Genomic DNA, 27,641 nt, shown 5'->3' with positions numbered 1-27,641 from the left:
AGCGGCGGCGGCGCGGCGGCTGCGGGCGGCGGCGGCTCCGGCGGGGAGCGGCGGCAGGTGAGGAGTGGCAGGGGCGACGGCTCCCGGCCCTGCCCGGCCCGGCCCGCCCGTCCGCACCCCGGCTCCATCCGCAGGCCGGTGGGCGAGGCGGCGGCGAGGGGCGGGCTCCCGGCGCCGCCAGGCAGCTCCTCCCTCCCTCCCTCGCTGCCGGCCGGGAGCCCCCGGCGGGGTGACAGCCCTGCCGAGCGCAGCCGCCCCGGCCGGGGCTGCGGAGCAGCGCCCGCTCCCGCCTCGGCCCGCTCGCTGCCGGCTCGCAGCGGGGCCGCCCCGCGCCCGCCATGTGGAAGCTCAACAAGAGCAGCAAAGTTCTGCTGGACGACTCGCCCGAGGAGGAGGAGACGCGTCCCCGCGGGCCGCCGCCCGCCGCCGCCTTCGCGGCCCCCCAGGTAGGAGCGCGGAGCCCGGTTCGGAGGGGTCGTGAGGCTCGGCCCCGCTCCCGCTGCCCTGCTCTCCGGCGGCATGAGTAATCACTTTTCCCACCCTGGTGTGCCGGTAGGCTGGCCCTGGTCGGAGCTGGCAGTGTTTGAGCGGATCGTGCGACTGTCACCCGGTTTTTTGGGGTGCTGACTGGCCTGTCCAACCCTGTTTCCTTCCAGCAGCCGGCCTCCGGCGTTTCTGGGACTTGCTGTCCTTCATTCCAGCGGCTTCCTACCGCAGGGTACTTTCTCTCCCAACCCTAGGCAGAGGCACTGCAACCCATGTGTTAAGCACAACACATTAAACAAGGATGTTTAAGAGCATAACTTTATTTGTGTAGAGCCCTGATGTTTTGGCAGGATTGCTTTTTTCTTTGGTTTTACTAATAGTAGTTCACTATTTTTAAATAGCTGCAATCTTGTTTGAAAGCTTTTGTTGTTTAGTGTTAAATTAAATACCAACAGTGATTTTCTCAAGAAAAGTAACCTGAAGGGAAGGATATCAGTTGAGTATCAGGAGAAACAACTAAAAAAAATATTTGTTGACTTGCTTTCAAAAACTTGGTAGCAATTAGGTATCCATCCAGCTCAGAAGCCTGTTACACTGCCCCAGCTTGGTTGCTGATCTTCTGTTGCCACAGAGTTACTTTAGATATTGAATGAGAGGTTCTGAAGTAAGCAGTTGCCTCTGGTTGCAAAACAGTGAGGTTTATTTTCAAAAAAAGGTACTAGAGCCTTCCCAGCTTTCTACCCCATGTTTAGGTTGCCTATCTTGCTGAAAGAGCTGGAGTGTGTCTGGATAAATTATCCTCACCTTGAGTTTCTGGTTGACAGGTGCTGTGAGTTGTCAACACGTGTGACAACTGCTGAAAAGAGCCTCTCCCAGTCACAGCAGTTATTCTCTCCATCTTCCAGTAGCCACAACCTCCAGTTTAGCCTTGCCTTGCCCTTGCCCCTGCACAGTAAACAGTAGAGCCATAGCCCTTGCTTCTTCTTTGGCAGCAGCTGTGGGGAGTCCTATCATAGCCCCCGCAGACTTGCTCATCTCCTGAAACCCTCCTCGAGCGCCAAAGGTCACCGAAAACCTCCAGTAAATCCCACTGACTCTTCACTGCTCCTCTTCTCTACCACTACTGATCGAAGCCCCCTTTGAGGCTCCTGACCATAGCCTCCCAGTCAGGAGAGGATCCTTCAGACTTCTGTCCAGACAATTCTCCTAGCCCTCTACTGTAGCAGCAGAGGCTGGAGTTTGTTTATTTTATTTTATCCAGTCCAATTGTCTTTTACTGTCTTGGGCCTCTTTTCCATTAGTTGAAGTCTCAAGTTATAATGGTGATGACAATGGTTTCTTGTGCAAAAGGTTTGCATTTTTGTGAATTTTAAGAAAATTTCTTTTCAACTCCCGCTGAACTGGGATGCTGATTTTAGTGTTGAGGGGTGGCAGGAGAAAAATAAATTATTCTAAGTCACTAAAGGAAATATTCTTGAAGATAAAGGATTCAGTAAGGATAGCATAACTGTAGTGTAGTTTGGCACAGAGGCTAGAGTGAAGATTGTAAGCTATTAGTTATTTTGCCTGTTAAAATCAAAATATTTTGAAAGGAATGCAACACCCTGCCCAAAATCTTTAGCAGTAATCATTTTAGAGTTTATGCACAATTTAAGGTAGAACAGACTGTATAGAAAGCTCTGATTGACCCTGTAATTCTCATGATCAGGGCGGCTTTTAGGTCAGCCATAGGCACAATGTATCTAAACCATGGCTGGGACAGGTGTCAGGGGAACCAAATGCACTTGTTCAGCTTGTTGTAGCTGACCTGGTTCATGTTCCTTGCTTTTAGTATTTGAAATTTTTGATGTTTCATCAGATCCTGTTTTATTCTCCTAATAATATGACTGCAAGTGAGTGAAATCCAGTAATGCGTATAGGGATTTGGTAATGATGTGCACTCTCTGCTGCTGCATCCTGACCTGTGTCAACCAAGCCCCTGGCCTTGGAGGACAGCAGCACCATGAGAGCTTGGAGGAGTTCTGGGGGCAGTTCTTGTGGTACCTTAGCTGTGCACAGGGATGCCTCAGTATGTGTGTAAGTGTTGTTGTGGTACAGCCTGCTGTGAATGAAGGATTACCTCATCAAGATGAGAAGAAACCAGGACGTCCCTGATTTCTTGTTGTTAGAGCCAAAATCTAGATAATTAGTGTGAGTGCTTTTTAGTAAATTAGGAAGCCCAGTTTTAGATCTCAGAAGTTGACTGTTAGATTTAATTTCCTTTTCTGATACATCATTTGGTAAAAGAGAAGATGAACCAGACTAATTGTGTTTTGACTTTGATTTATGAGATGTTGCTTTCCCAACAACCATATTTTGTCTTTATTTTCATTTTTAATAAGCAATTGGGAAGAAAATCCTTAAGCTTCTACCATTCATGCTATAAATAAGGCTGAAACTTTTTACTTCAAAGGCAAGAAATTGGTAGTCACATCTATGTCATTAAAGCAAACCACATTGGAAGTATTTCAGTATAATGAAATGTTGGTGCTGTATATTGTTTCTTCAAAGCTGAGAAAGAGTGAAGGAGTTCTCACTGTGCAACCTAATAATTAGGACATCGCAGTAGCAGACAGCAACAAAGAATTAGTCTACTATAAGTTAAAAAAAAAAAGCCCAACACAAAAAACCCCTTTGTTACTCCAGAGAAATTTTAATCATCGTATTTAGATATGGAAGCCTGATTTGGGCTTAAGCAGACATTTGAAATTGTAGACGTTCATAGTTCTTAAATAGAAAAGCCTAGTTTGATCTAAAAAAAACGTTTTGACAGTCCTGGTTTTGTGTTATACAGAATGGTTTGATTTTGTTCCAGGGGAGAACAAAAACAAATTTTAGAACATGAAAATTGCAAGGGAGGGAACTGTCAGCCTCTGGCCACTTTTTAGCAAAAGTTTTTGCATACATTCAAGTACTTTGATTTGTTAACACTTATTTAAAATAGTAAGGTGTTTCCTGAGATAAGAAAGACAAGTAAATTTTGAAACAGTACTTGTGTAAATAAATGCGTGGATTATTGTGAGGTTTTTTTAGACCAGACAGTTCTAGACTGTATCATAGAAGTTAATTTTCATTTATGCTTTGAAGCATAAGTATTTTTAATTTATGCAGTGAAGGTGCTTTATTCACTTAAGTTATAATTAATGCATGAAGGTAACTTGACATGCATAAATAGTACACACACGAGATGAGATTAATGTGTTTTGTGTGTGTCTCTCTAAAAATATGCTAGAAATGTACAGTGTTGCATGCCAAACTTGCGTTCAGTTTGGAATATAGTCATTATGTTTCAAACTGTAGTTGTTTTTCTGGAACGGAAAAACTGCTGGGTTTTGATTTCTGGAGGGCATTGTTTTGGCAGTTGTGCTAAGTTCTTCTTGGTGCAATCCTCCCATCTAATCAGTTCTCAGAGATGTCAATGCTGTGTCAATATCGCGTGTAACTCTGACGTAAAATGGAACTCCGCATTAAAATACATCTATATATTAGGGGAGGGCATGGGTGTCAGGCTGACCTATATTATCTAATGAAACTCTGTCTTTCATGTAAAAATATTTCAGAACCCTAGCCTTGATCAGTTCTCCCTAGTTGTATGTTTTTTTATGTTCAAAGAGAATATGTGCAAAAACATGTTTTATGCTGAATTTTGTTTAGACTTGCTCAGGATGTTTGAAGGTTGGCTATACAGAATTTTAGTTATCTCTTTTAATGAAGATGTGTAAGTGTCTGGTACAATTTTAATACTGGCTTTCATCTTGGAATGAGTTGAACTCAGACAAGCCCTGCAGAAATGGGTGGGAGCTGAGCAGCTTTTCTTATGTTTTACTAATACGTTGAATAAGGGTGTTTTTTAATTTAAAAAAAATAAAGTAGAAAATGTTAATCCAGCTAATGCCTTTCCTTCACTTTCTAGCCATTTCTTTGTGTATCAGGCTTTGCCTTCAGTACTCTAATAATCCTATCATACCTTCTCCTCTCTGCTAGTCTGGTTTTTTCCTCTTCACTGGAGTGGTTCTTGTGACATTTCAGTGGTATTTTCCTGGCTAAAATCCATCACTTATATTCTGTCATCATTCTTGAACATTAGATTGTGGTACTGTCAACGAAGACTTTCCTGAGCCTTCCTTGGCCTGCCTTTCTTGCTTTTCCTCCTTCTTGTCACATAGAATCTTTCAGCAGCTTCTTGAGTGGGTCCTGTTTCTTTCTCACAGTCTTTCTGGAGCTCTACAGAGCTGACAGTGTCTTTTGGGTCTTTCAGCTTTCTAAGTTTTAAGTCGTTTTCTTTTTTGAAGTGCTTCACATTTTAAGTTATACTGTCATTTTTTACACAGTTGACTGGGATCAGATCTGTTTCTCACCTCTTATCCCCTCTCTGTTGGCTTATTCTGACTCTTAAAAGTCCACAAAGCACATATTGTCTGATTGGTCTTCTATTACAGACACCATCATTAAATATTTTTTCTTTCAGCAAGGCCTCTAACCTGCAAATTGTTGGTGTTTTTTATCTATTGTGTGACAGAGAATTTGTGTCCTAGACTTCACTGTTGTTTCCTCCATGAATTCCAGGTCAAGTCTGCTTTCTCCCTCTCTCCCTCTCTCTCCCTCTCTCTCTCTCTCTCTCTCTCTCTCTCTTTTTAAAAATATTATTATTATTTCTTGCTGTCTAGACAGTTGAAATTCTTGTGCAGACCCTCACTTCCCATACTGATGGTGATTACTTCCTCTGCAGCTTCTAATACCTATCTTGTGGTTTCCCATCCCCTAGTTCCTGTAAATTCCATTGCTGATATTAATGTTGTTGTTTATGGCATAAAGTTTAAGACCTCCTCATCCTTCAGATTCCATTTCTTCAGCTGGCCTCCCTTTGTTGCAGGAAATTTGCATTTAAATCTCTGTCCTTACTTTCAAGGTTTTTCTTAGTCCATCCCCTTCCTCTCCCCCATTTGTCACTTTTATCACTTGTATCTTTCCTGCAGCCTGTTCTGCTTTACTGGCTCTGATTGCCTGGCTTTGCCAGCAGCAGCCGTGTCTGCACTCCTCCCCTCCAGCCTAACACAGAATCATCCACTCCCACTGATCCACAGACCCACCAGCATGTCCTCCTCTACAGCTTTGCTGAGGTCTGCTTTCCCTGAGTTATTTGTTGCATCTTCTTGGGGTTTTGTGAGGTTTCTGGAGCTATACTCTCCTGCCACTGCTGGACTTCCTACCATAAATATACTTTTAAAAGTAAAATGTAAATGGTTTTGAGAATGAATGAATCATTTTAATTCTTTACTGTTAAAGTAGGCTTATAGTCCTTTCCTTGCTTTTATAGAAACTATTTGCCAGACTGTGTGAGGACATCCATAACATAGTAGGGTTACTAGAAGTTGCTGAACACTTTACTAGGTAGAGTTTTTTTCAGCTCTGTCATCATCAAAGGTACATTTCCAACAAGTTTTGCTGCTGGTTCTCTGTGAGGAGCTCCAGGAAAATGTTTGTGTGATCACTGCACGTGTGATGAGAGCCACACATCAAAAGGAAGCTGTACGTGTGCTGCTGAACACTGTAACAAAAAACGATGCATTCAGCCCGTTTTGCAGAAACTGTACTAGGAAAATATGGCCATTACTCATCCGAGACCTTTATTGGAGACATGTAGTTTAATGGCAAATTCCATGACTGAATAAGAATTGTATGTCAGCTACTGTTTCTTTTCTGGATAAGGAATGAGCAAATATTAATTTCTGCTATGTTGTTAAAATAACTGACAGATTTTCAGCTGAAAATTTCATCAAAATTGTAAACTTCACTGAAATAGTTGAATTGTTACAGAAATTGAATTAAAATTTACTATCTGATCTTAGTTGTTTCAGCTTTGACACTGATGGGTTTTTGATCTTAATACAGCTGTTTCCATTTCGTGAAGCATATTTGAAATATTATAAATTAAGTAAAACTAAATTCTTAATGACATACGTACTTTTAAAATATTTTAAGGCGATTAATCTTTAATATTCTTCCAAAAATATTTCAGAGAAGCAAAGTCTGAGTAAGATGTACTTACTTACTACAGAGATGTAGTAATGTGAACACTTTAATAGAGTAACCTTGTTACAGAGATGTACAGTACTCTTACTACAGAGATGTACAGTAATGTGAACACTTAATAGAGTAACCTTGTGTATTAATGTAAAAACAGAGCATAGGAACCTGGTGTTCCAATGTTTCTCTTTGTAATGCCAATAAAATTCAGAACTACAGAAGTATTCTTGTGTAAATACTTACATTCTGAAATTAATCTTCTCTGGTACATTTGGCCATTTGTATCAATTGACAGTAAAAATATGGAAATAATTTAGATATTCTGTTTTAAAATGTAATGGAATGTGAAACAATAACTGAAGTGGTTGAATGAAACAGTTTGAAAATGCTAAGCAAGTTCTTAACAGCTGTGGATGCTAAAGAAAAGAGCATCGTCTTTATTATGAATACTGAATAAATTAGAATTGTTTGAAAGACGAAAACCAGTTTCCCTATGTTTTCACCTCTCAGTTGGTCTGGTGAATAGTAGGCAGTTATGAGAGACTGGAGTCTAGAAGATGGAAGAATTTTTAAATATGTTAGATGGGTTTTCTCCTGTAACCTTTCTGGGTGAAGTAGTCACCCACACTTTTTAAAGTTAGTGTAGTGAAATAAGTTCTTTTAGAAATGATCTGACGAATTACATTTTAAAAGCATGTTTCCAAATTAGTGTTGTCTACAAACTGTATGCCAAAATGAAATTATATTCTTCAACACACTTATGTTTTACATTTTCTTTTTCTTTATCAACAAAAGTATTTTCAGGTTTGCTGAAGACTGGAAGAGGAAACTTGCAGCATAGGAGTCACTGTTACTATTTAGATAGTTTATTGTTATGATAAAGATGCTTTTTCTAAGTGTAGGAAGCAATCTGGTGTAGGAAAGTATTGTTTATAGAAGAGAAAAAATGAGTTTAAAATACCAAATTACTCCTAAGCAAGACTGTAGAAATGCCTATGTTAATACTTTTCATTGGTGACATTAAAAGGAAATTTTCAATTTACACCATCTGCCCAGATGGCTGGTTTGATTCACTCATTGCTTTAGGGACATACAAATGGAAGACTGAGCTCTAGCAGTGGATGAAATATGGACAAGGCTGATCACATTATCTTGATCTTAGTCTAGAATATTTCTGCCAGAAAGGAGCAGAGACAATTCACAGTTCAGCACTGGAGTTTTTCTGCTGAACACATAGCCTCATGTCCAAGAAGAAACTGATGTGTGACTGAGTAATGCAGCCTTTATTTGTTAAAATTGAAAACCTTGTTTTTCCTTGTTCAGTTTTGTGTGGGTGTTCAGGTACAGTTCAGCTTTGTTTTTCAGCTGTGTTAAGGGAATATGGAAACTAGTAGAGTTGTTTCAGTGCCCATTTACATCTGATCACTGTTGCATCCATTTCCTAACTCAGAAAGCATATATCCATGCATTGAATTGTTCCAGGTGTGTATTACAGGTACAGCAAAAAAATGAGGCCAAATGCCACTGATCTTCTACTGATAACTTTCTTCTTACTCAGTGTTTGAGTGTATTTTGTATTGGTTTCGATTCAGTTCTAAACTTAGATAAGCAGAGTGGCTTTTGCATCAATAATCAGATTTAGTCTTGTTTATTTCATTTTAGGTTATATTAAAATCCTTCTCAAACCCAAGGAAATCTTTTCTTTTCTTAGCTGTATTTTAAGATGGTGATCTGGCTGTGTGATCTCCTCTTCCCAATCAGTGTTGTTTCTGGTCAGGCTGTGTATATGTAGTTGTTCTACTGTTTGGTTTGTAATCAGTGTTTTGGGAATCTTTCCAGCTTCAGAGGTTGACTTTCAGGTTTGTGATTTCCTGAATGATTTTTAAAACTTTTTTTTAACCCTTCTCCTTTCCTATCCCTAAATTATTTAGTAGGGTTTGTAGAGTACTGGAAATTATGTTAAATTCTTCCCTGGAGTGTATCTCTTCAGGTGCTGTTTGTTTTGGGATTTTTTTTTTTCCACTTAAATGACACATTTGTGGTACATTGTCACATTTGCATTTACAGGCATGACTACCTAGACTTTATATTACACTCAGTCCTCAATGAGATGTGATGATAGGCAGAGGGGATGCAATAAGTCAGTAGAAGGGTGAGAATTTGCTCCAAAAGGACCTACTCTTTTAACAATAGCTTGTTTACTCTTATGTTTGCACAGCTAATGTTTGTGTGTGTGTGTGTGTGTGTGTGTGTGTATGATAGGAAACTCCCACAACTGGGCAGAGAAAATCAATAATATATCATTTTACTTACTAGAGCACAAGAAGGACATGCAGGACGAAATGATGCTATTTCCCTTAACTCTTTGATGTTCAGCATTCTTCATCTTGGCCTGAATTATGAAAGTGAATGATCTAAAGAGACTAATTAATTACTTTACCACAAAGGAAGCTGAGGGAAGCAGATTACAATTTTGATCTCTGTACAAAAAGGTTTGTGTGCTAGTTGAATTGGTCCCTTGAGTACCTTATGGTTTGCAGTATGTCCAACAAAAGGGCACTTGTTTCCTTATGAAAACACTCTGTGCATACCAACCTTCCCCTGCCAGAACTAGAGGGCTATTCAAGCTGCTGATCAGAATTTCCCACTAGCGTTAGCATTTTCACCTAGAAGTATCTAAATACTTTAATGTAGTCCAGGTTTTTCTTTTAAATGGAAGTAAAACAATGGATTGCCATACCTGTGAACCAACCAGAATAAAACATACTGAAATTATTTATAAGTGTTCAGCATCACTATGTGTTATGCAGCATGATAAAGAGTGAAGATGAGCTTTTTTGACATATAGCTGTACAGTAGCTTGTCCTCTAAAGAAAATTGATAAACCAAATCGTAGGCTTCCTCATCAGAATGGTAACGCAAGCAGTGAATTTGTATGAGGAGAAGGGTGTAATAATGTGCATCACTTAAAAATACAAATATTCCGTGGGTAACAAGGGAAGATGGATTGTAGTGATGTCTCATCTTTCCTCCTGGGTTCTTCTCAGTGGTGGCACAAGTCCCCTCCCTCTACTCTTTTCCTCTGTATTTTTTTTTTTAATACAAAGCCCATCCCTCCTGCAGGGTGCACAGATCCCTCCCTGCCATGTGGCCCACGGCTGGCTCTGAATCCCTATACCTACTCCTCTCACACTCTGTTCTTGCCGTGTGCATTTGTCTGCTTCTCTCTGCTTCCCCTAAGGATGGATTTTCCACAAAACGTTTTCAAATCTAGTCTGTTGGAGATGACTGAATGCAAACCTACAGACTGTTTTCTAGCAAAGCATGGGATGTATGGATGGACATCACAAGCACTCTGCCATTATCCAAGTCTCCTTTTTCTTCAGCAGTGTATTTAAAAAGATAATATGAATACTTTACTGGTTTTCTGCCCCAAAAAATGTATTTTAGGGATTGGATTCTCACCAGTTTTTCTTGAGGGTTTAATGTATTTCAATCTTTGTATTTCATCTCTTTAAACTTTGTGTTGTCCCCTTACCATTAGCCCGGGTTGCATGAGTATAGTTGCTGCAAACATGTGTCTCCTTCCTTAGGAGGTACCGCTTTGTATAACCATGAGTAGTAACACTGTATTAGTACAGAAACAATCCTAGCTGCCCCCTTTTAAAAGAAGCAAATAAATACCCCTTTTTGTCTACTATTTATTGTTAATTGCATCTTTTGTAGACAGCGGTATTCACATTCTATTATGCTGACTCTCTAGACCAATACAGTGCTCTTTGCATTCGTGGTTTTCCCCTAAAAGCTTTCACTGTGAAAATGCCTTGCACTCTTGCTTCCTTGTGCTTAGCCTTGCTAGAGGCTCTGTGCCTTCACACTCCATCTTTTCTCTTCTCTCTTCTGGAACATGGTATCTCTATGCACTTTCATAATTTTATTTTCCTTTCTAAGACACTTGGAGAGCTGGAAGAATTAAAATGAGAGTGTTATTTCTTTCAAAGGTACTAACAGTGTCTTGTTTGTTCTGGAGATAGTATTGTTGGTTATTGAAACTAATAGTTCTGCCAGCTCTGGATGTCTGAAAATTTCTCCTCTTACCATATTTCCCCTTGGAGCTTTCCTAGTTCTTGTTGATTTCTTTTTGTTCTTGGGAAAAATTTGGATAAAACAGGTGATTCTCTAGCATTCTCTAGCTTGTACCGTGTCCTAGCAGAGACTCCATCATGTTAAGTTTAGGACTTTGCAACCTCATCCAAAAACTGGAGAGCTGAGAGTGTTAAGGGGAAAGAGACTTCTGAATAATGTGTGTGAGCTGTTTCCATTTAAAACATGGTCAATGTTTCTTTAAAAGTAGAGGTATAAAAAAGCCAAAAGAAATCGAAGCAGTTGAATTTAATTTGAGAGAACTACACAAATCTTAACGTTTTTGGTATCCTATCTACAATCCTCCTGTGTTAGACAGCTAACTGAATTCGGAAGTTAAGTAACTTGTTGAAATCCACAGGAAGCAATAGTCTCATTTTAAATGATAATACGAGTTCCTGACTTTGTGTTCTACCCCAGCAAGTAAATCTAGCTATCTACAGCTCATTCTATTCCAACATACAAATATTATTGAAGTATAGAGAAATGCTCTATTCTTGTCCCTTGTATAACATAAAGTATTGCCTGTAAAGTAAGTGGAAACATTAGTACGTAAATAAATATATAAAAAGATATATAATAAGTAAATATATTAAAATAGTGCATGGGATTTGAAGCTAGTCTGTCAAAATGAAGCTGATACATCTAGGTTCCCACATGACTAGAAATAACATAACACTTTTGTGCTGGTTTTCTCACCTTTCTGATGCTGTTAGCAAAGTGAAGGAGGCCTTTGGCAATGCATAGGAGCCAGGATAATGAGTGCTTTGAGTGTCTTGAGGTATGTGCCTGTGGACTGCATATCAACTCCCTAGCATTTACTTTAGTTGAAAAGGAAGAAGTTGATAAATTTGATTTTTAAAACAGTAAGTGGCTGACATAATCAATATATGGACCAGAGTGAATACTGGAGGTTTTGTGAAACTGCTGCTTCAAAGACACTTTGCACTTTTTCTGTTTTAATTCTGGTTTTTTTTCCCTGAAACTAGGGTTAAATATTTTTGGTCATATGTAGTCATAAGTTCTGGCTTTGTACTTGGGACTGTTTGTATTTGTAGTCATATGTAGAGAAAAAAAAAGGTAACATTTTTCTTACTGAAATACAGAGTGAAGAAATTGAAAATTGCAGAATTCCTGAATTCTGTCCCACTTCCTTTATCTTTGACCTCTAAAGTACTCCCAGCAATGATCTTACTTGCCATGTCTTGAAGAGAGCACTCATAGTAACAGGAGGGCCTGACAATACTAACATAGCAGCTTAATTCAGAGATGGACAGAAATGCTTCCCTACTGAGTGGCCTTCACAGGCATTTAGAACTCTAGTTTTCTTCTGAAATCTACAGTTGTGCATGGAGGGGAAAGAAATGTGGAGGAAAGTGTTGCTTTGAGTTAAGGAAATCTAGGGCTTTTTAACATGAAGGAGGAAAAAATCCTGGGACATTCCTCTCCCCCCAGCCCACAGACAATGCATAAACCATCATCTAGTACAGTATTTAGAAACTCAGTGCAGATCCAAAAAATTAAGATACTGCCATTAAGATAAAATCAAACTAATTGGACTAAATTTTTTATGATGTAAGGCTGTTTCTCTCTTTGTGGTATGGGGTTTTGGTTCTGTAAGGGTTTGATTTTTTCATAATTCTAAGTGTAGATTTATATTTTAGTAGTGGTGTTCACTTAGTTTTGTGTTGTAATCATGTTTTGTCAATTTTCTTTTATGATGTGCCAAATAGAATAAAAGCATTTATGAATAGTCTAAAATGTGTCAGTGCTAATTGTCAAACCAAAACTGACTGTGGGCCTTTTTTATCTTTATCCTTCTTTTGAGAATAAAGACCAGTTTCTTCAAGATGAAGTTTCATCTTCAGTGTCACATCTTGCAACAAAGGTAAATACCTGCTTTTTGAAAATGTAACATTTAATATAATATATATTTCAGTCTATGTATGTTAGAAAGTTGCCAGCATTTCATGGACAGCTGATTAAGGAATTTATATAGTTAATTGATGATTTTATACTTATGTATGATCCTTGGTCATGGGTTTCTCATTGAAGTAATATTAGTAGTGCAGGGTTAGTTGGAAAGCTCCCTTACTTACTTTCATTAGTGGGGATGGGAAGGCATCCTGATTTTTATTTTTTTTCCTCCCAATGATGGCTATTAAAACACAAGATGAAAATAAGAAGCCACAGGAATTACTGAAGTCTAAAGAAGTACTAAATTCTAGCTGTTACTGGCAATAAAAACATGAAAAGTAGAAGAGTTTGGGGTTCTTTATTCCATTATATGTCCACTGGCTCTCTGACCACAAGAGGTTAAGGATTTTCTTTTGTATCTCTTTCAGGAAAGAGAAGTAGGCATGCAAGTTAATTTTTTTTACCTTGATATGTGTCCAAGAATCTTCTTTAATGTTCTTAAAATACATTAGTAGAAGATGAAAGAAGTGGAAGTTATTATGATAAGCTAGAGCTTGTTTTGAAATTCCATAGGTATAAAGAAAAGTATTTTAAAATATGTTCATTAGTGTAATAGGATACTTTACATTAATATGTATAAACTGAACATCTGTCTCTGTTACTTCTTTTTGTTCTACTTCAGATGCAGCATGATTTTCCTTGAAAATAGAAGTCAGATTGTACTATAGCTTTTTCTAACCTTTTGAAGGATATTTTTCTTTATGAAAACATAAATTATCATATATTTTATACCAAATGATAAACGTTTAGGGAGAGAATCTTAAAACTAATCTATTTTCTATAGAAACATTTTTTGCCCCTTTCTTAGTCAGTCAGGAAGGCTTAGTAAGTGTGTGTTCTGACTTAAAAAACCAGAAATGCCACCAGATAAAACACTGCAGTATTTTTGTCTTTTAAAGTAAAACCCTCTTGTCTTAAAAATGTATTCTCAAGAAAGCACCTTATCCTTCTCACCTTCTTTCTAAAAGCAATTCTGTATTTTATTTGGTTGTTCTGTTGTCTTAGAAGCTGTCAGTACAGTGATATTCCAGAAATTCTAAATTTTAATATATTGATAAAAGGCTGATCAATTGCATGTGTGGCCTTTCCAGTACACACATGTCATGAATAAAGTAGTCTCCATGTTGCAACAATGTGGTGACGAGCAGCAGAATTCTTGAAGAAGGTAGTGGATGAATAGTGTGTGTGTGCTCCTTGGGGAGACAGCCTTTCTGGTCTCTTAAAGCCTGAATTTTAAGACAGTGTTGATGCCCATTTGCAGAGGAAAGCCTTTGGGTTTGGAGGTCTAAAAGTGGGAGCTAGTCCTAAAGGCTGCAGGTGGAGCTTGGTGAATGGTCTTAGATCCTGCTTTTGCAGGAAGCTGCCCACTGAGCACTGAGGACAGGCTGATTGCAGTGCTGAATTTTTCTAGTTCTCACATCACAGCTCTCTTGAAAGGCAGGTATAGGTGTTTAAAAAACCTCATGATGTCTCAAAATGAGGAACCATGAGGGCTCCAGTGTTGCTCTGCAAAATGCAGAAATCTGGAACCTGTGTTCACACTCTGCCTGGACATGTGAACTAGAGAGCAAGTCCTATGAGGAGTGACTGAGGGAGCTGGGAGTGCTTAGCTTGGAGGAAAGGAGGCTCAGGGTAGACCTTTACAACTACTTGAGTGGAAGTTGTAGGCAGGTGGTGGTCGGCCTCTTCTCCCAATTAGGACAAGAGGAAATGGCCTCAAGCTGCATCAGAGGAAGTTCAGGTTGGACATCAAGAGGAATTGCTTCACTGAATGCATGGTTAGCATTGAAATGGGCTGGCCAGAGAGGTCGTGGAGTCACCATTCCTGGACGTGTTCAAGGAACAACTGGATGTGGCACTCAGTGCCATGGTCTGGTTGACCACCTGGTGTTCAGTCACAGGTTGGACTCAATGATCTCAGAGGTCTCTTCCAAACTAAACGATTCTGTGATTCAGCCTCTGAAAACTCAGTCTTTGGGGGTCTCATTGCCATGCTCAGATTCTGAATTAAAAGTATTGTAGAAACTTCATCTGCAGTTGTTTTTAGGCCAGATTTTGAAAAGAGACAAATTTTGAGAAACAAAATAGATCAAGAATCTTCATGTACACAAATCCATGGAACCTGATGATATACATTTGTAGGTCCTGCGGGAGCTGGTGGAGAAGTGGCTAAGCCACTATCCAGCATACTTGAGAAGTTATGGCAATCTGGTGGGGTTCCCACCGAATGGAAAATGGAAAACATGACCCTGATTTTCAGAAAAAGATGTAAAGAAGACCAGGGAAGACTGGTCAGTCTCATTGCTGTGCTAGGCAGGGTCATGAAGCCACTCCTCTTGGAAACTCTTCTGAGGCTAACGAAAAACAAGGGGGGAATTGTCGACAGCCAACATGGCTTCATTAAGGGCAAATCATGCCTTTAAATTTGATGACCAACACAACAGTGTTACAGCATTGGTGAATGAGGGAGGAGCAACTGATGTCATCTGTGTGAACTTGTGCAAAGAATTTGCACAATATCCTTGTCTTTAAACTGGAGAGATGTGGATTTGACAGATGGATCATTCAGTAGATAAGAAATTGGCTGTACGGTCACTTGCAAAGAATTACAGTCAGTGGATTGATGTCCGAGTGGTGGCCAGTGAAAAATAACGTTCCTGAGGAGGTTGGGTTGGGACCAGGCCTGTTCACCATCATTGCTGGGGACATGGACAGTGGCACTGAGTGCACCCTCAGACAGAGGTGAGCCTGTGTGAACTTCGTAAAGTTCAACAAGGCACCGTGCCAGATCCTGCAGCTGGGTCATGGCAGTCTCAAACACAGGTACAGGATGGGTGGAGAATGGATTGAGAGCAGCCCTGCTGAGAAGGATTCACGGGTGTTGGTACACAGCAAGAACCATTGCTCTGCACATCAGAAGCTGGCTGACTTGAGAAAACCCCCACCACCACCAGTGCTTTAATATCTGTAAGACAAATTTGGAGGGGACTTAGTTTTTTTAATTTTGATTATCTGTCGTTTTGCTTGTTTTGAAGAGGTTTCCTGTCATGCGGGAAGAATGCTTCTTTAATTAAAATGGATTGACATTTTTTTAACTGTTAAACACTTAGTTGTAACTTTATTGAACTGTGGGGTACTTATATGGAAAATTATATCTCTAGCTTTTATTTTAGCTTCTTTTTTTTAGGGGAGGAGAGAGGGAAACTGTGGAACAATTATTTCTTCTCAGTCAAGGTCAAGAGGAAAATCTTTTCTTTTTGTTTATATTTATAAAAAAAAAATTCTACAAGTGTTTTGTGAAGTGCCTCTACTTAACTGGAGAATTTTGGTTCACCAGTTGTCAGTCCTCTGTGAAAATACTTGTAAAGGTCTGCTGAAACATGGTCCAAATATAAATTTCTGGAAATCTCATTTAATACATGCTGAGCAGTGCCTTTTTAGGATTAGCTGCTTAACTACATGATGGCATTGAAAGTGCTGGTTCTCACTGCAGGTGTACAGCAAGAACACCCTGTAATTGCTCATTTTGCTTGCTAAGACTCTGTCATGTGGCTTGTTCTGGCCTGCAGAGACTGATTTCTGTGCTCCAGAGCCCTGCTGGCCTGGCAGTTGGGAAGTAGAAGAGTCTAACAGGAATATTCTGAAAGCACCAGTACCCAGTCCTAATGCAGTCAGGGTAAATTCAAACGTACTTGAATCTCTTGCTTTGTAAACTGCTTGTCTTGTACCTCTATCTCTGTGACCCACAGCTGGTTATTCTTTGACTTGATTGAATTCTGTGCTTTTTTATCTCTCCCATTATAAGATGTTAAGCTGTATTAACCACATCCATCTGATGCACAAGTTTACCTGTTTTCAGTTAAATTTACACCACCTTCCTCTTTAGTATATATCTGCATCTGCATACTTTTTTTGGGTGCAATAAACTTTTGAAATTTGCTTTTAGTACCGAACTACTTTAGTTTATACCAGCTGTTAGTATTCCTGGTTTGTTGCCCTTTACCCTAATAGTTCATTAACCTTCTTGCCCTCTAGCAGAGCTCTAATTATCAACTGTTTACCTTTGACAGTAAAATTAACTGAAAAGTCTTCCCAGTGATGCTTTGCTGTTTCCCATTAGACTCTTGGATTGTTCATTTGCCTGTTTACCTATTATTACCTATTGTCTTTGCCTGTTTACCTATTATGGGAAGATAGTAATGTAAACATCAGAGTTTGTTGATGTGGTGAAAAATGGTGTCCTTAAAGTAATTTTTGGTAATAATACCTGTCAATTTTGTAGGAGACCTCCAATTTAAGGGGTCCTGACCCATTCTGGGGCATTTTATAAAGTTAACTATTGGTAGATGTTTGTTCCCTGTTTGTTCCCTTAAAGAAAGAAAAATTGCAGTCAACGTATACAATTTGTATACAGTTAATTCATTTGAATCAATACAGGTAACAGCTGAAGTCTTACTATGAAGGTTGAGATTAGAGTGGGGCTTAGGGGTTTGCGGAGAGCCATAATGTATGTACAAAGCTCTGATTATGGAAGAAAGCTGATAGATGACTGCAATTTTCAGAGGGTGCTTCAGGTGTTATAACAGTTGCTGCTACAAAAAAGGTGCTGTTGCCCCTAAATTCCACATGCTTTATCTTTAATTAATTGATTCTTAGCACTAAGAATGCAAGAATGCACCTAAAAGAATGCAAGAAATGAGGGAGTTAGATTTCTGCTGGCTTAAGTTGTTGAAGCAGTTTTCCACAGCATCACACAGGTACAAAATCATAGCATAAGGAAGGCAGTATCAGTGAGCATGGAAGGGCCTGGGTTGGCCCTTTTCAGCAGCAGTATCTGATAAACCAGGTCTGCCTCTGTGATCCCCTCTCTCTGGGGATCTGTCTGACAGATGAGCACTGATACTGAAGCACTGGCAAAGCAGAGGGAAGAGGAATGAGCAAGAGAAACGGCAGGCAGCTTGACCAGGGACACAGACCACATCCTTTGCATGATGTTCTAGGAGGGACTGCTTGTACTCCCACTTTCAGAAGATACACTAATTAAATGGTAGCTTTCTCATGGTGGAAAAAAAGTACGTCATAAACTAGAAGGAGTTAAAGGAAAAGAATCTGTGCTCTGGTCTTGAGCTCTTAAGATACCAGTTGGAGCAAACCATGATGGCTTTTCAGTAGTTTGCCAGTTATGGATTGATATGTATGTTTAATTTCACTTTTTACTGATTCTTTTGGGTGATTGCACAGGACATTGCTGCACAGGTTTTCCCAGCCTGAAGTGGAAGATACAGGAGAAAATTTATTAATTGCTGTGATAGTCAAACTGCTATGAGACCAGCCTTTATTTCTACTTCAGAGAATACTGAAATGGCTTCTTGAGAAGTTCCTGCTTTGTTTCTCATTGACATTTGCTGCAGTAGACTGCAGCATCCAACATGGTCCATCTAACATGGACCATGATCTGACATTTGTAGTCAGCAATAGTGCTCTCTTCCTTAATAGAGGTCCCCCCTTTTTTTTTAGTTGTCCCATGAGCATTTCACTGAACTTTTTTTTAACTTTGTTTGGAGTGTACGCCTGGTTCTATCAGTCAGCTTTGATTTTCAAAGATCACCTACTCCAAGCTCAAGCCCAAAACCATCAGGCAGAGAAAGAAGGAAAGGAGGGCATGAATGTGATATTCCTGAAAAACCTCAGACATTAAAGGAGGCATTCTGGAGGTGGAAGTAAGGTCAAGTGACCTGAGGGGAATATAGATACACTCTTTGAGTATGCAGAGATGGGGTTAGGAAGGATTAAACCCACTAGAGTGAAAGCTGTTGTGCAACAAGAAAGGTTTCTGCTTGTACACCAGCAGCAGAGAGAGTGTGTAGAAGATGGAGCCTGACTGTTCTCAGGGTGCTCAGTAAATGGGCAAGAGGCAATGGGCACAAACTGAAATAGAAGAAATATAATTTAAAAATAAGAACAATGTTTTCACCATGAGGACATTCAAGCCAAGGAATGGGTTTCTGTGGATTCTCCAGTTGTGGAGATACTCAAAAGCTGTTTGTCCATGATCCTTAGCAGTCTGCTGAGGGTGACCCTGCTTAGATCAGTGGGGTTGGACTAGATGGTCTCCAGAGGTCCTTTCCAGCTGTAAAGGAAGGAATTTCTGTGAATTCTGGATGTTTAATTATTTCTTTTTCCAATGACACAGGTAAAAGTAGTTTAAAGATTTGAGAATATAATCAGGTCAGTTACATTTATAAACCTCCTAGGAAATTTTAGGAGTAGTACTTTTGTGTAGAGAGTTACATCATAAAAATGAAATATTGAGCTTCTCTCAGTGGATTGATGCTTTAAGGCCATATCAGTACTGTGTCTTCATACTTCAAAGCTTTAATAGTTTTACATAAAACAGGTCTCCAGTGTGGTGAGGACTCCACTTACTGAAGTGTTATCTTTGCTTGCTGACCTTCCTTTGACATCCATTGCAAGGAAGCTAATTGTTCTGGGATATGGGTCTTTCTCCAGGTGCTCTGTGAGGTTGTGAGTGATTCCCAACTGATTTAGATTCTGGCAATCTGTGAGTGTGGCAAAAGGAGATGGTGTTCAGGGAGAGCATAACATGGCTGGTGTGTAGGCCTCTTCCCCTAACATGAAGAATCATTGTCCTGAGGTATTAGAGGGTGCACCCCTTTAAATAGGGGGTATTCATATATGAATCTCCTGTCTGAATTTTTCTAATTTTTCTTGTGATGGTTCCCAGCCCTTTTTGGCTATATAGCTGCTGCATGTCAAACTGATGGTTCAAGGGAATGGTGACTTCAAGATCTCCTTCCTGAGCTGTACCTACCAGCTGATACAGTTGTAACTGTTCCAGCAGCATTCATCAGTTGGTTAAAAGTGTTTAAAGAACTCTGAAAAGAAACATGGAAATGCAGCAGGCTGTTCTGAGGAATTTTGTTATTACGTGTCAGCTATATGACAGCAGTAGTCAAAAACCAAGATTGTTGCCTTAAAAACAGTTCAGTAGTTACAAAAAAGCTTCTGGAAGTGCGAAATGTGTATTTGACCACCTCCTCCGCTAAGGTTTTGATTCAGGAGGATGCTACCACTGGCAATCAAGAGTGAGCTGTTGCTCCTGGTTGGTGCAGTGAAAAGATGCCTCAGGAGATCGGTGCTGGTGCAGGCAGGTGTAGAAGAGCAGGCTTAGGCATGGTAGGCAGAGGTTCTGCTTTCACTCTTGCCCTCCTGATTTCTCTCAGCCTAGTCTGTCTAATATGTAGTGGGCTTTGTGCCGTGAGTTATATCACATGTTGGCAAAATATGGTTTACTTGGACATTGGTGTTCTTAGGCAGATTATCCTGACAGTGTTTCCTTTGGAAACCCCAAATAAGTAGTGGAAGTGTATCTGAAATATTTAGCATACTTTTCTCCTAAGGACTAGTTGACAGAAGGAATAAATCAGTTACAATCTGGGTATTAGCCTTGTATATACCTACCAAATACCGTGGACATGAAAATATGGAAGGAATGGTACAAGGTGTACATAGACAATGATTTACATGCAGATGGAAAGAGTGCAGAGATTGTACAAGTTTATCCAAAGACCTGCACATTGAATAGAAATTTTCTCATTGTTGTTCTTAAAGATATCTGTGAGTCGGAACTGGATAAATGAAATGAAATTTTAAAAAAAAATCTAAAGTTAAAAGGTATAAAAAGCTTCTGGATTTTTTTTTTTTTGATGATTGCTTGGGTATTCAGACAGTGGCAAAGGTTGGGATTGCATTGGCAAAGTATGTATGATGTTCTAGATTAAAGAAGGTGTATGTACAGGTATATCCTTTTTGTTACATTGAATGTGTGTGTATAAATGCTTGTCTCCAAGCATTTAATCAGTGTTGTTCTTTAAAGGTACATATAATTTAAATGAAGCCTCTTCTATGTCTTAAATTGCTATCTGAAAACTAGTAACAAGGTTCTATTTTTTCATAATCAGCAAATTTGTTAGATGGAAGTGACTTCATCATTGGAATGATAAAGCATCACTTTTGAAAGAAGGCAGCTTATCTATGAATTGCATCATCCAGTTTAAAGGGAAAAAGAGTTTTTAAGTGCAGCTTGTAGCTGTGTTTTTGCTTTTGGTAGCAAAGGTTCCTTCCCCAAAAGTCCTGAAATAATAGAATTTTAGTAAGATAACAGATAATAGTGTCATTGAATGGTTTGAGTTGCGTGAGACCTTAAAGATCATCCAGTTCCAACTCTCTTGCCATGGGCAGGGACACTAGACACAATTGCTCTAAGTCCCATCCAACCCGGCCTTCAACAATTACAGGGATGAGGCATCCACAACTTCTCTGGGCAACCTGTTCCAGTGTCTCACCATCCTCAAAGTAAAGAATTTCTTCCTAATGTTTAATCTAAACCTACCCTCCTTCATCTTAAGGCCCATTCCCCCTTGTCCTATTACTACATGTCCTTGCCAAAACCTCCTGCTTGTCTTGATGGTTGTGGCTTTGTTTTGATTATTATACCTCGTAATGTATAATATTTTTTAATATAGTCAAGTAACACTGACAGACTATCACTGCTGTTCTTACTAGATCCTGTGAAGAAGAGCAGCAACTTTCATATTCTGTGCTCGGCACATACATGTGTTTTTGTGAGCATGCTATCAAAGTAAAAATAACCCATACCTAGGTATTTTGCCTTGAGGGAGGGAGAATCAAACCTTTAATAAAGTTTAAAAAGTAATTTATGCCGTATGCTTAATGGTCTCAGTAAATTTAGAGAATACACTGTAGTGCACCAGTGCTGCATCATACATTGCTCGGGTGAGCCAATGCTCTTACCCTTCTTGCTTGCAGGGCAGGAAGTTGTAGTTTGGAGATTACAGAGAGGGACAACATGTGTTAAATCTGAAGAGTTTCATAATGTATGTGGCTGTCCTGTCTGTTGACTCTTTCTAGACATGAGAGTTTGTTTCATTTCTTGTCTACTGAAGCTCTTTAGACTGTTTTTAAAGCTGCCTAGATTTTCTTCTTACTGTGATACATTAAAATGGAGCCCAGCTGTACTCAATGACACCACAAAACCACCCAGGATTTGTATTGTTTGCTCAGCAAGTGAGAGCTCTTGCTGCAATAACCAGGCATGGCCATCCTGTGCAGCTCTTTTCCCAGGCATGGCCATCCCCTGCAGCTCTTTTCTCAGGCACGGCCATCCCCTGCAGCTCCATGGAGTCGCTCACTGCCAGCGGCACCACGTGCAGGAGACAGAGCCACTGCTGCCTGCCAGCCCCAGTGTCAGCAGTGGCAGCCCCGCTCCGTGCTTGCCAGTCTGTCACCCACACTGATGAGGATTTACTTCTCTCTGTAGGTTCAAGGTGCAAGTTTCCGGGGCTGGAAGGAAGTAACGTCTATGTTCAATAAAGACGATGAACAGCAATTGCTAGCAGGATGCAAGTCTCCAAAATCCAAGGGGTGAGTAAAGCCATTTAGTCTATCTGCTATTAAAATACACTATTAAAATATAGAAAATATCTGTGCAAAGTAATGATGCTGAGAAACAGCAGTGTCCAACTGCTGGAAGTTAAATTGACACAGAAAGTTTTATGGGCAAAGCTATAGATACATTAAGCTTACAATGAATAAGGCTTGTTGTATTAGGAAAGGATAGATGATGTTTTGAACATTTTTATGTTTGTCAGGAAGAAAAAGGAATTTAGCTGCATAATTATTTTTTTACTGTAGAAAAGTAGTAAAGGCTTGTGAGTGAAAGGGTCGTTCTCACACTTTCACTTTCCTCTTAGGGATTAATTATAGTTGAGTTTACAAATTCCCTTTTTTACATGCCTTACTCTCTCTTTTGAAGTCTTACTACACCTAGAAAGGCCAAGTGGAGTAGCTGTACTAGGATCTGCAAGTCTTCCCTGTTGGCACTGAGCTGTGTTTTGGCCCAGCTGTGTGCTGGTGTGGTGAGGGCAGCTCCCAGGACAGAGCAGGCTTCCAGGACAGACCATCTCCCTGTTACAAGTATCCGTAGGCATTACCTACGTGTGCTACCTCACTGCCTCATTACAAACCAAATATACCACATAGCAGTAGATCTGTTCCTGCCAAATATTAGCTTTGATAAGACTTGCTGTAGCAGGCTTTGTCTCCAGTTTACTTTGAAATAAATATGTTTCAGGGTGCAAAACCACATATATGCATATGGGGGGTGTATGTATATAAATAAACAATTTAGAATATAAATCAATATATTTAATTTCCATTTGAGCCTCTTTCATAAAACTTCACAAAAGTTCCCATCTATTAACCCTGTGCAATCATATGGGTGTTATTAAGATGCTAGGCTCCTGCAATAATGCTTTGCAATTGATGCTGAATGTAAGAATCAAGTAATACATGAAGAGAGCAGAAGTATGATAACAGAGTTACCACCAATGTAGAAAGCTATTTTGGTATTACTATGAGAACTGCCTTTTTTTTAAGTTCAGGATATTTTTCTTTAATTATATACCACATTTTTTACTTTACTTTTAAATACACATGCAACTTTAAAGTGTACTATTTACAAAATACAAGAAAAGTGTTTGGAGTCTGGCTGGTTTTAGCAAGATGAAAATTCTGAGGAAGCATAAATTCAAAATCCAGTAAAGGAAAAGGGATTTTTAAAGGTATTGCTTGAGTTGCTTCTGTTTAAATATGATAGAGCTAAGCTTTAATTAATGGAACAAAGCTTTTTTAATATAATTTTTTAAAAGAGATTCAGTGGTGTGTTTAGTTGTGGCTAAGGAATTGATATGCTACTACAGATAATGTTTTCTATTTGCTTTTTGGCTCATTCAACCTTCAAGGTTGTGTCTTTCACCCCTGGTGTTCAATCTTTCCTTGTGGCCCATTATTTATGCATAAATATTTGACATTCTGTAATTCAAATATTTCATGCTGCAAAATTATTCAGATTGAAGATTCTTAAGGGGATAAGAAAAGTAATAATATGAGTAGCCTTTCAAATGTCTGAGAGAGAAGTTCCATTTAGTTTTTGGGTTTGGGAGGGGCATTGTGAGAGTTCTTACCAGAAATACAAAACAGCTGTTATCACGTTATTGTGTGCATCTTTATGAAAATATTAATAAAAAAGCCTGGTATCTTTAAAGTCCTAATGCTGTGTACATCGACTATTTTAAGGTATAAGGTTTAACTGGTAAGGTGGTAGCAGGTATATGAAACTGAGTAACATAGTGAGTGTTAAAGCTGGTGTTAGAACATCGTCATATTCCTTCTACTAGTTTTTTTTTAATTTGTTTTTGTTTGGTTGGGGTTTTTTTGGTTAAAGTCCTAAATTGTTCAAATGCATCCTAAAATACTTCATACATTTTCAAAGGCAGCTCTGTGGAGTTCACCCCACAGGAATGGGGTGGGGGTGGTGGTGTGTCAGTTCTCTTGTAATAGAAAATGACCATACTCAGTCCTCTTCTGATTTATCACTGCAAGATTCCGCTGTGTTTAGGTTTATGTGTATGTGAGGACGTTTTTCCTGAAGCTGACAGCAATGGATGTGCTGCCACAAGCTGACAATGATTAGCACTCCTTCCTGAAAAACATAATTTAATTGAATGTTTATTAATAACTACTACATACATTCTTAAATGAAGGAATTAATCACTACATCATTGTTATTTTCTAGAACAAACCTAAAATTAAAGGAAGAGATGAAGTCTGAAAAGAAGCCAGGTTTTTGGGACAGTTTGGTGATAAAGCAGAATGTTCCATCTAGGAAACCAGATGAGATTGAGGGATGGGAACCACCACAGATTACCACTGCTGACTCTACCAGTGATGCAGCAACTCCTTTAAGTGACTATACAGCCTGGTCAGGCTGGGAAGATGAAACCAAAGGCTCCACAAAATACACAAACCTGGCCAGCTCAGGAAACAGTTCCAGGTGGAGTATCAAATCAGCTGGAAAGCTGGTTAGTATTAGACGTCAAAGCAAAGGTAACCTTACTGACAACTGGGAAGAACTAGAATGATACTGGTAATACTGGTGAAATACTTTATACATAAGAAGAGAACAGTTCCATGATTTACTCACATGTTTAAACCAAAATCAAATCTGCTCAATATTGCACCTTTATACAGTACTTTGTTTTATTCAGATTGTTACAAATTTTTGCTCACCTGATAGTAAATTTTCTTATTACATTGTTAATAGCTATGTTTTCCACACTGAAAAAAAGTAGAGAATCTATTTTGTGCCTATATTTCACATTCAGACTCTGCAGTATGTCAGCTTGTTGGATTTACCAAAAAAAAGTTGTAATTCCTTAGTGAATGTATACACTGGTTGTAAATTTGACTGCCTTATGAAGGAACTGCCACTAGCTTGAGGTCCTCCTTATTTTCTGGTATTTGAGAGCCATTCAAAATTTTAGTTTTGATGCTGTCCCTTTAACTAAGAATACCAATCTGTCGCTTGCAGAGAGAGTGCTTGTACTTAGTACTGTTTTCCAAATCTTCAGCCTCAGCTTATGCTTCAGCTTGTGCACACAAGATGCTTAGTGTCACATTGTGCTGTACTCTGTGTGACATGGGAAAATACTATTCTGATGTAATTCCTTCCATTACAGGATTGTCACCAACAGTCGGGTCAAATGGGTCTTCCAGAGCTGGGGTATTTTGTGTTTTAGATTTTTTTCCCTGGGGTTTTTTTGGTTGTTGTTTTTTGTTTTATTTTGATTGTGTTTGGTCGTTTGCTTATTTTTTAATATTGAACTTCTTTTGACAAAGCTAAGGTTCTCAGTTTTTAAGATGCATGCTGTGCCAAAAATAGAAATTTTTGAAAATTTGGAAAACAGCATTGAGTAAAGTGTAAGATGATCTTGGTATTCTGGAGGAATATTGAATCTGGATGTAGGAATAAGTTGCTTCTTATGGAAGGGCATATGTTTTCATTTTTTTACAATAGCTGATCCTTGTTCTACAAATGACTTTTTTTGCCCTTGACTGTGTTTTTCCTTCCTTCCTTCCCACTGCATAAGCAATGATCGAATTATACTCCAGCATTTTCAGGGTAGCTGAGTAACTGAGCCATTGCAAGTATGTGCATGCACACAACATTTTTGTTGAAAAGTTCCATCTTATTAGCTTCTGATACTTTGATTTTTTAGTAAAAGAAGGTGAAATGTTAAACTTGAGATTTGAAATGTATATATGACTAATAAAAGTGCCTCTTTTTAGCATATTGTCTCTCACTAGTGGGGCAGCTGATGTCAGATCCAAAGTCAGTTTCTGTTTTGTTTGTATGACCCACACAAAGACTACTTTAACATTCATGAATAAAAATCAAACCAAAAGTTTCATAAGAAACGAACAGTAGGCCTTTTCTGTCCTGATTGTTAAACTGGTGTAACAGAACTGAAACTTGACTGTCTAGCAATATGGCCAGTGCAGTCAGAAGATGAAGCTAGCATGTCAGAGAAAATCAGCATTTTTACAGGAAAGTATAGACCTTTATATAAATGATGTCTTGTAAACATATTTTTGCAAGAAGCTTATGCTGATGAAAAGGGATGCATGCAATTTTTTTCTAAGCTTGTTTCTGTTACTGCCACATTACTCCTCCCTTAGCCCGCTCTTTCTCCTCCTTCAGTTCACGTGTAGTTTTCTGGCTTGCGGTTCCTGCATAGCTATTTTTTGGAGATTCCTGCTGAGATGTGCCTGGAGGGAAACTGTAGCAAAATGGTTTTAGTAGGTTGGGGTTTTTTTCCTGATATTGATAGGATGCTAAAAGACATTGTTCTTAGGTTTACCAAAAAGAACGGTGGTGTTTTGTGCTACAAAAGAGAATCTCACAACTGGCAAATATACTTGTAACATTTGCATTAGATATTAAAAACTATTAATAGGGGGGGAAAAGTTAGCATTTATATTGCATTGTTTAGTGTGTGAATAAACTCTATTTTTGCCTTGAGCAAATATGTATGCTGAGGTTAATTATAGGAAAGAATTAGTATTCTTGGGTATAGTATGCTGCATTTTATAGTTTATGGAATAACCTCTAAGGCATGAGCTAGTATTTAATTTGGTTGTTGGTGCTGATCTGAAAGAACAGAAAAAGATCTGTTAGCAGCCCTTAATATTCTCAAAGATGGACTGAGAACTTTTAATTTCACTCCTGAAGAAACTATTTATACTGTGACTAGTAAGGGTTTTGCCTTGCACATTATACTGTCAAGTGCCTGTTTCTCACCTTGATGATGTGTTTGATGCACAGCTTAACTGCAATCTTTTTCAATTTGTTTTTAGATGTATGATAAAGGATATGCTTACAAATATGAAGCCTATTATAAAACAAAAGTGGGAAATTGAGATATGTAAAATTCCAGTTTTGCTCCTAGTGATGAAAGTTTTGGTGTGCTTTTTAAGTGATATTTCCTCAGAAATAACCATTTTAAGGATCAACATTATTAAATTTAATATAATTTATTGTTATGCTTTAATAATGTATTTGTCTGTTGAGAACTCACTGGTGTGAGCTTTCCCTCTCTCATGTTTATAAATGTGTCTGAATTTTCAGAATGGGGTCCTTTCATCTCTTACCTTTGTTAGATGCTTAATTACATTAAATGTTATGAGCTTAAGCTATACACAGCTCCATATGTGGAATAAGTGTAGAATATGTCCCTTAATATTTGTTTTGAAGTTGCATTTCAATCTATGTGAAATGTTTTAGAAGAAGGTAGCATTAAGATGGTATGATAAGATTGCACAAAATAAAATATAGTTTATATTGCTTTCTCGTAGCCAATCTGCATGACTGTTGGCGTGGTTTTAACGGGAATTAAAAGCCTTGTGTGGCTGTTACTGGTCACTTAGCTCTGAGCAAAGTCCTTTCTGAGTATTTTTATTTATTAGCATCATTTGCAAAAAGAAAAGTAGTATTTTCCATATGAATAAAGATTTAGTTTGAACTGAAA

General features: G+C 38.9%; 1 protein-coding gene across 2 annotated transcripts; it reads left to right on the top strand.

Annotated features, from left to right (window-relative positions):
- The first annotated feature begins 212 nt into the window (after positions 1-212).
- LOC121358927 (testis development related protein) lies at positions 213-27,641 on the top strand. Of its 2 annotated transcripts, XM_041477505.1 has the most exons (4): positions 213-446; positions 12,524-12,583; positions 22,034-22,137; positions 24,350-27,641. In XM_041477505.1, the coding sequence occupies exons 1-4, from the start codon at positions 339-341 to the stop codon at positions 24,693-24,695; spliced, it is 618 nt and encodes a 205-aa protein (XP_041333439.1). In that variant the 5' UTR covers positions 213-338; the 3' UTR covers positions 24,696-27,641. The 2 variants fall into 2 exon arrangements, with proteins under 2 accessions (XP_041333439.1, XP_041333440.1); XM_041477506.1 differs by lacking the exon at positions 12,524-12,583.

This window comes from Pyrgilauda ruficollis, unplaced genomic scaffold, assembly GCF_017590135.1.
Source record: "Pyrgilauda ruficollis isolate IOZ18807 unplaced genomic scaffold, ASM1759013v1 scaffold40, whole genome shotgun sequence".
NCBI classification, from domain to species: Eukaryota; Metazoa; Chordata; class Aves; order Passeriformes; family Passeridae; genus Pyrgilauda; species Pyrgilauda ruficollis.
The sequence above is the reverse complement of the archived record's forward strand: the minus strand, read 5'-3'. Positions and strand labels throughout refer to the sequence as shown.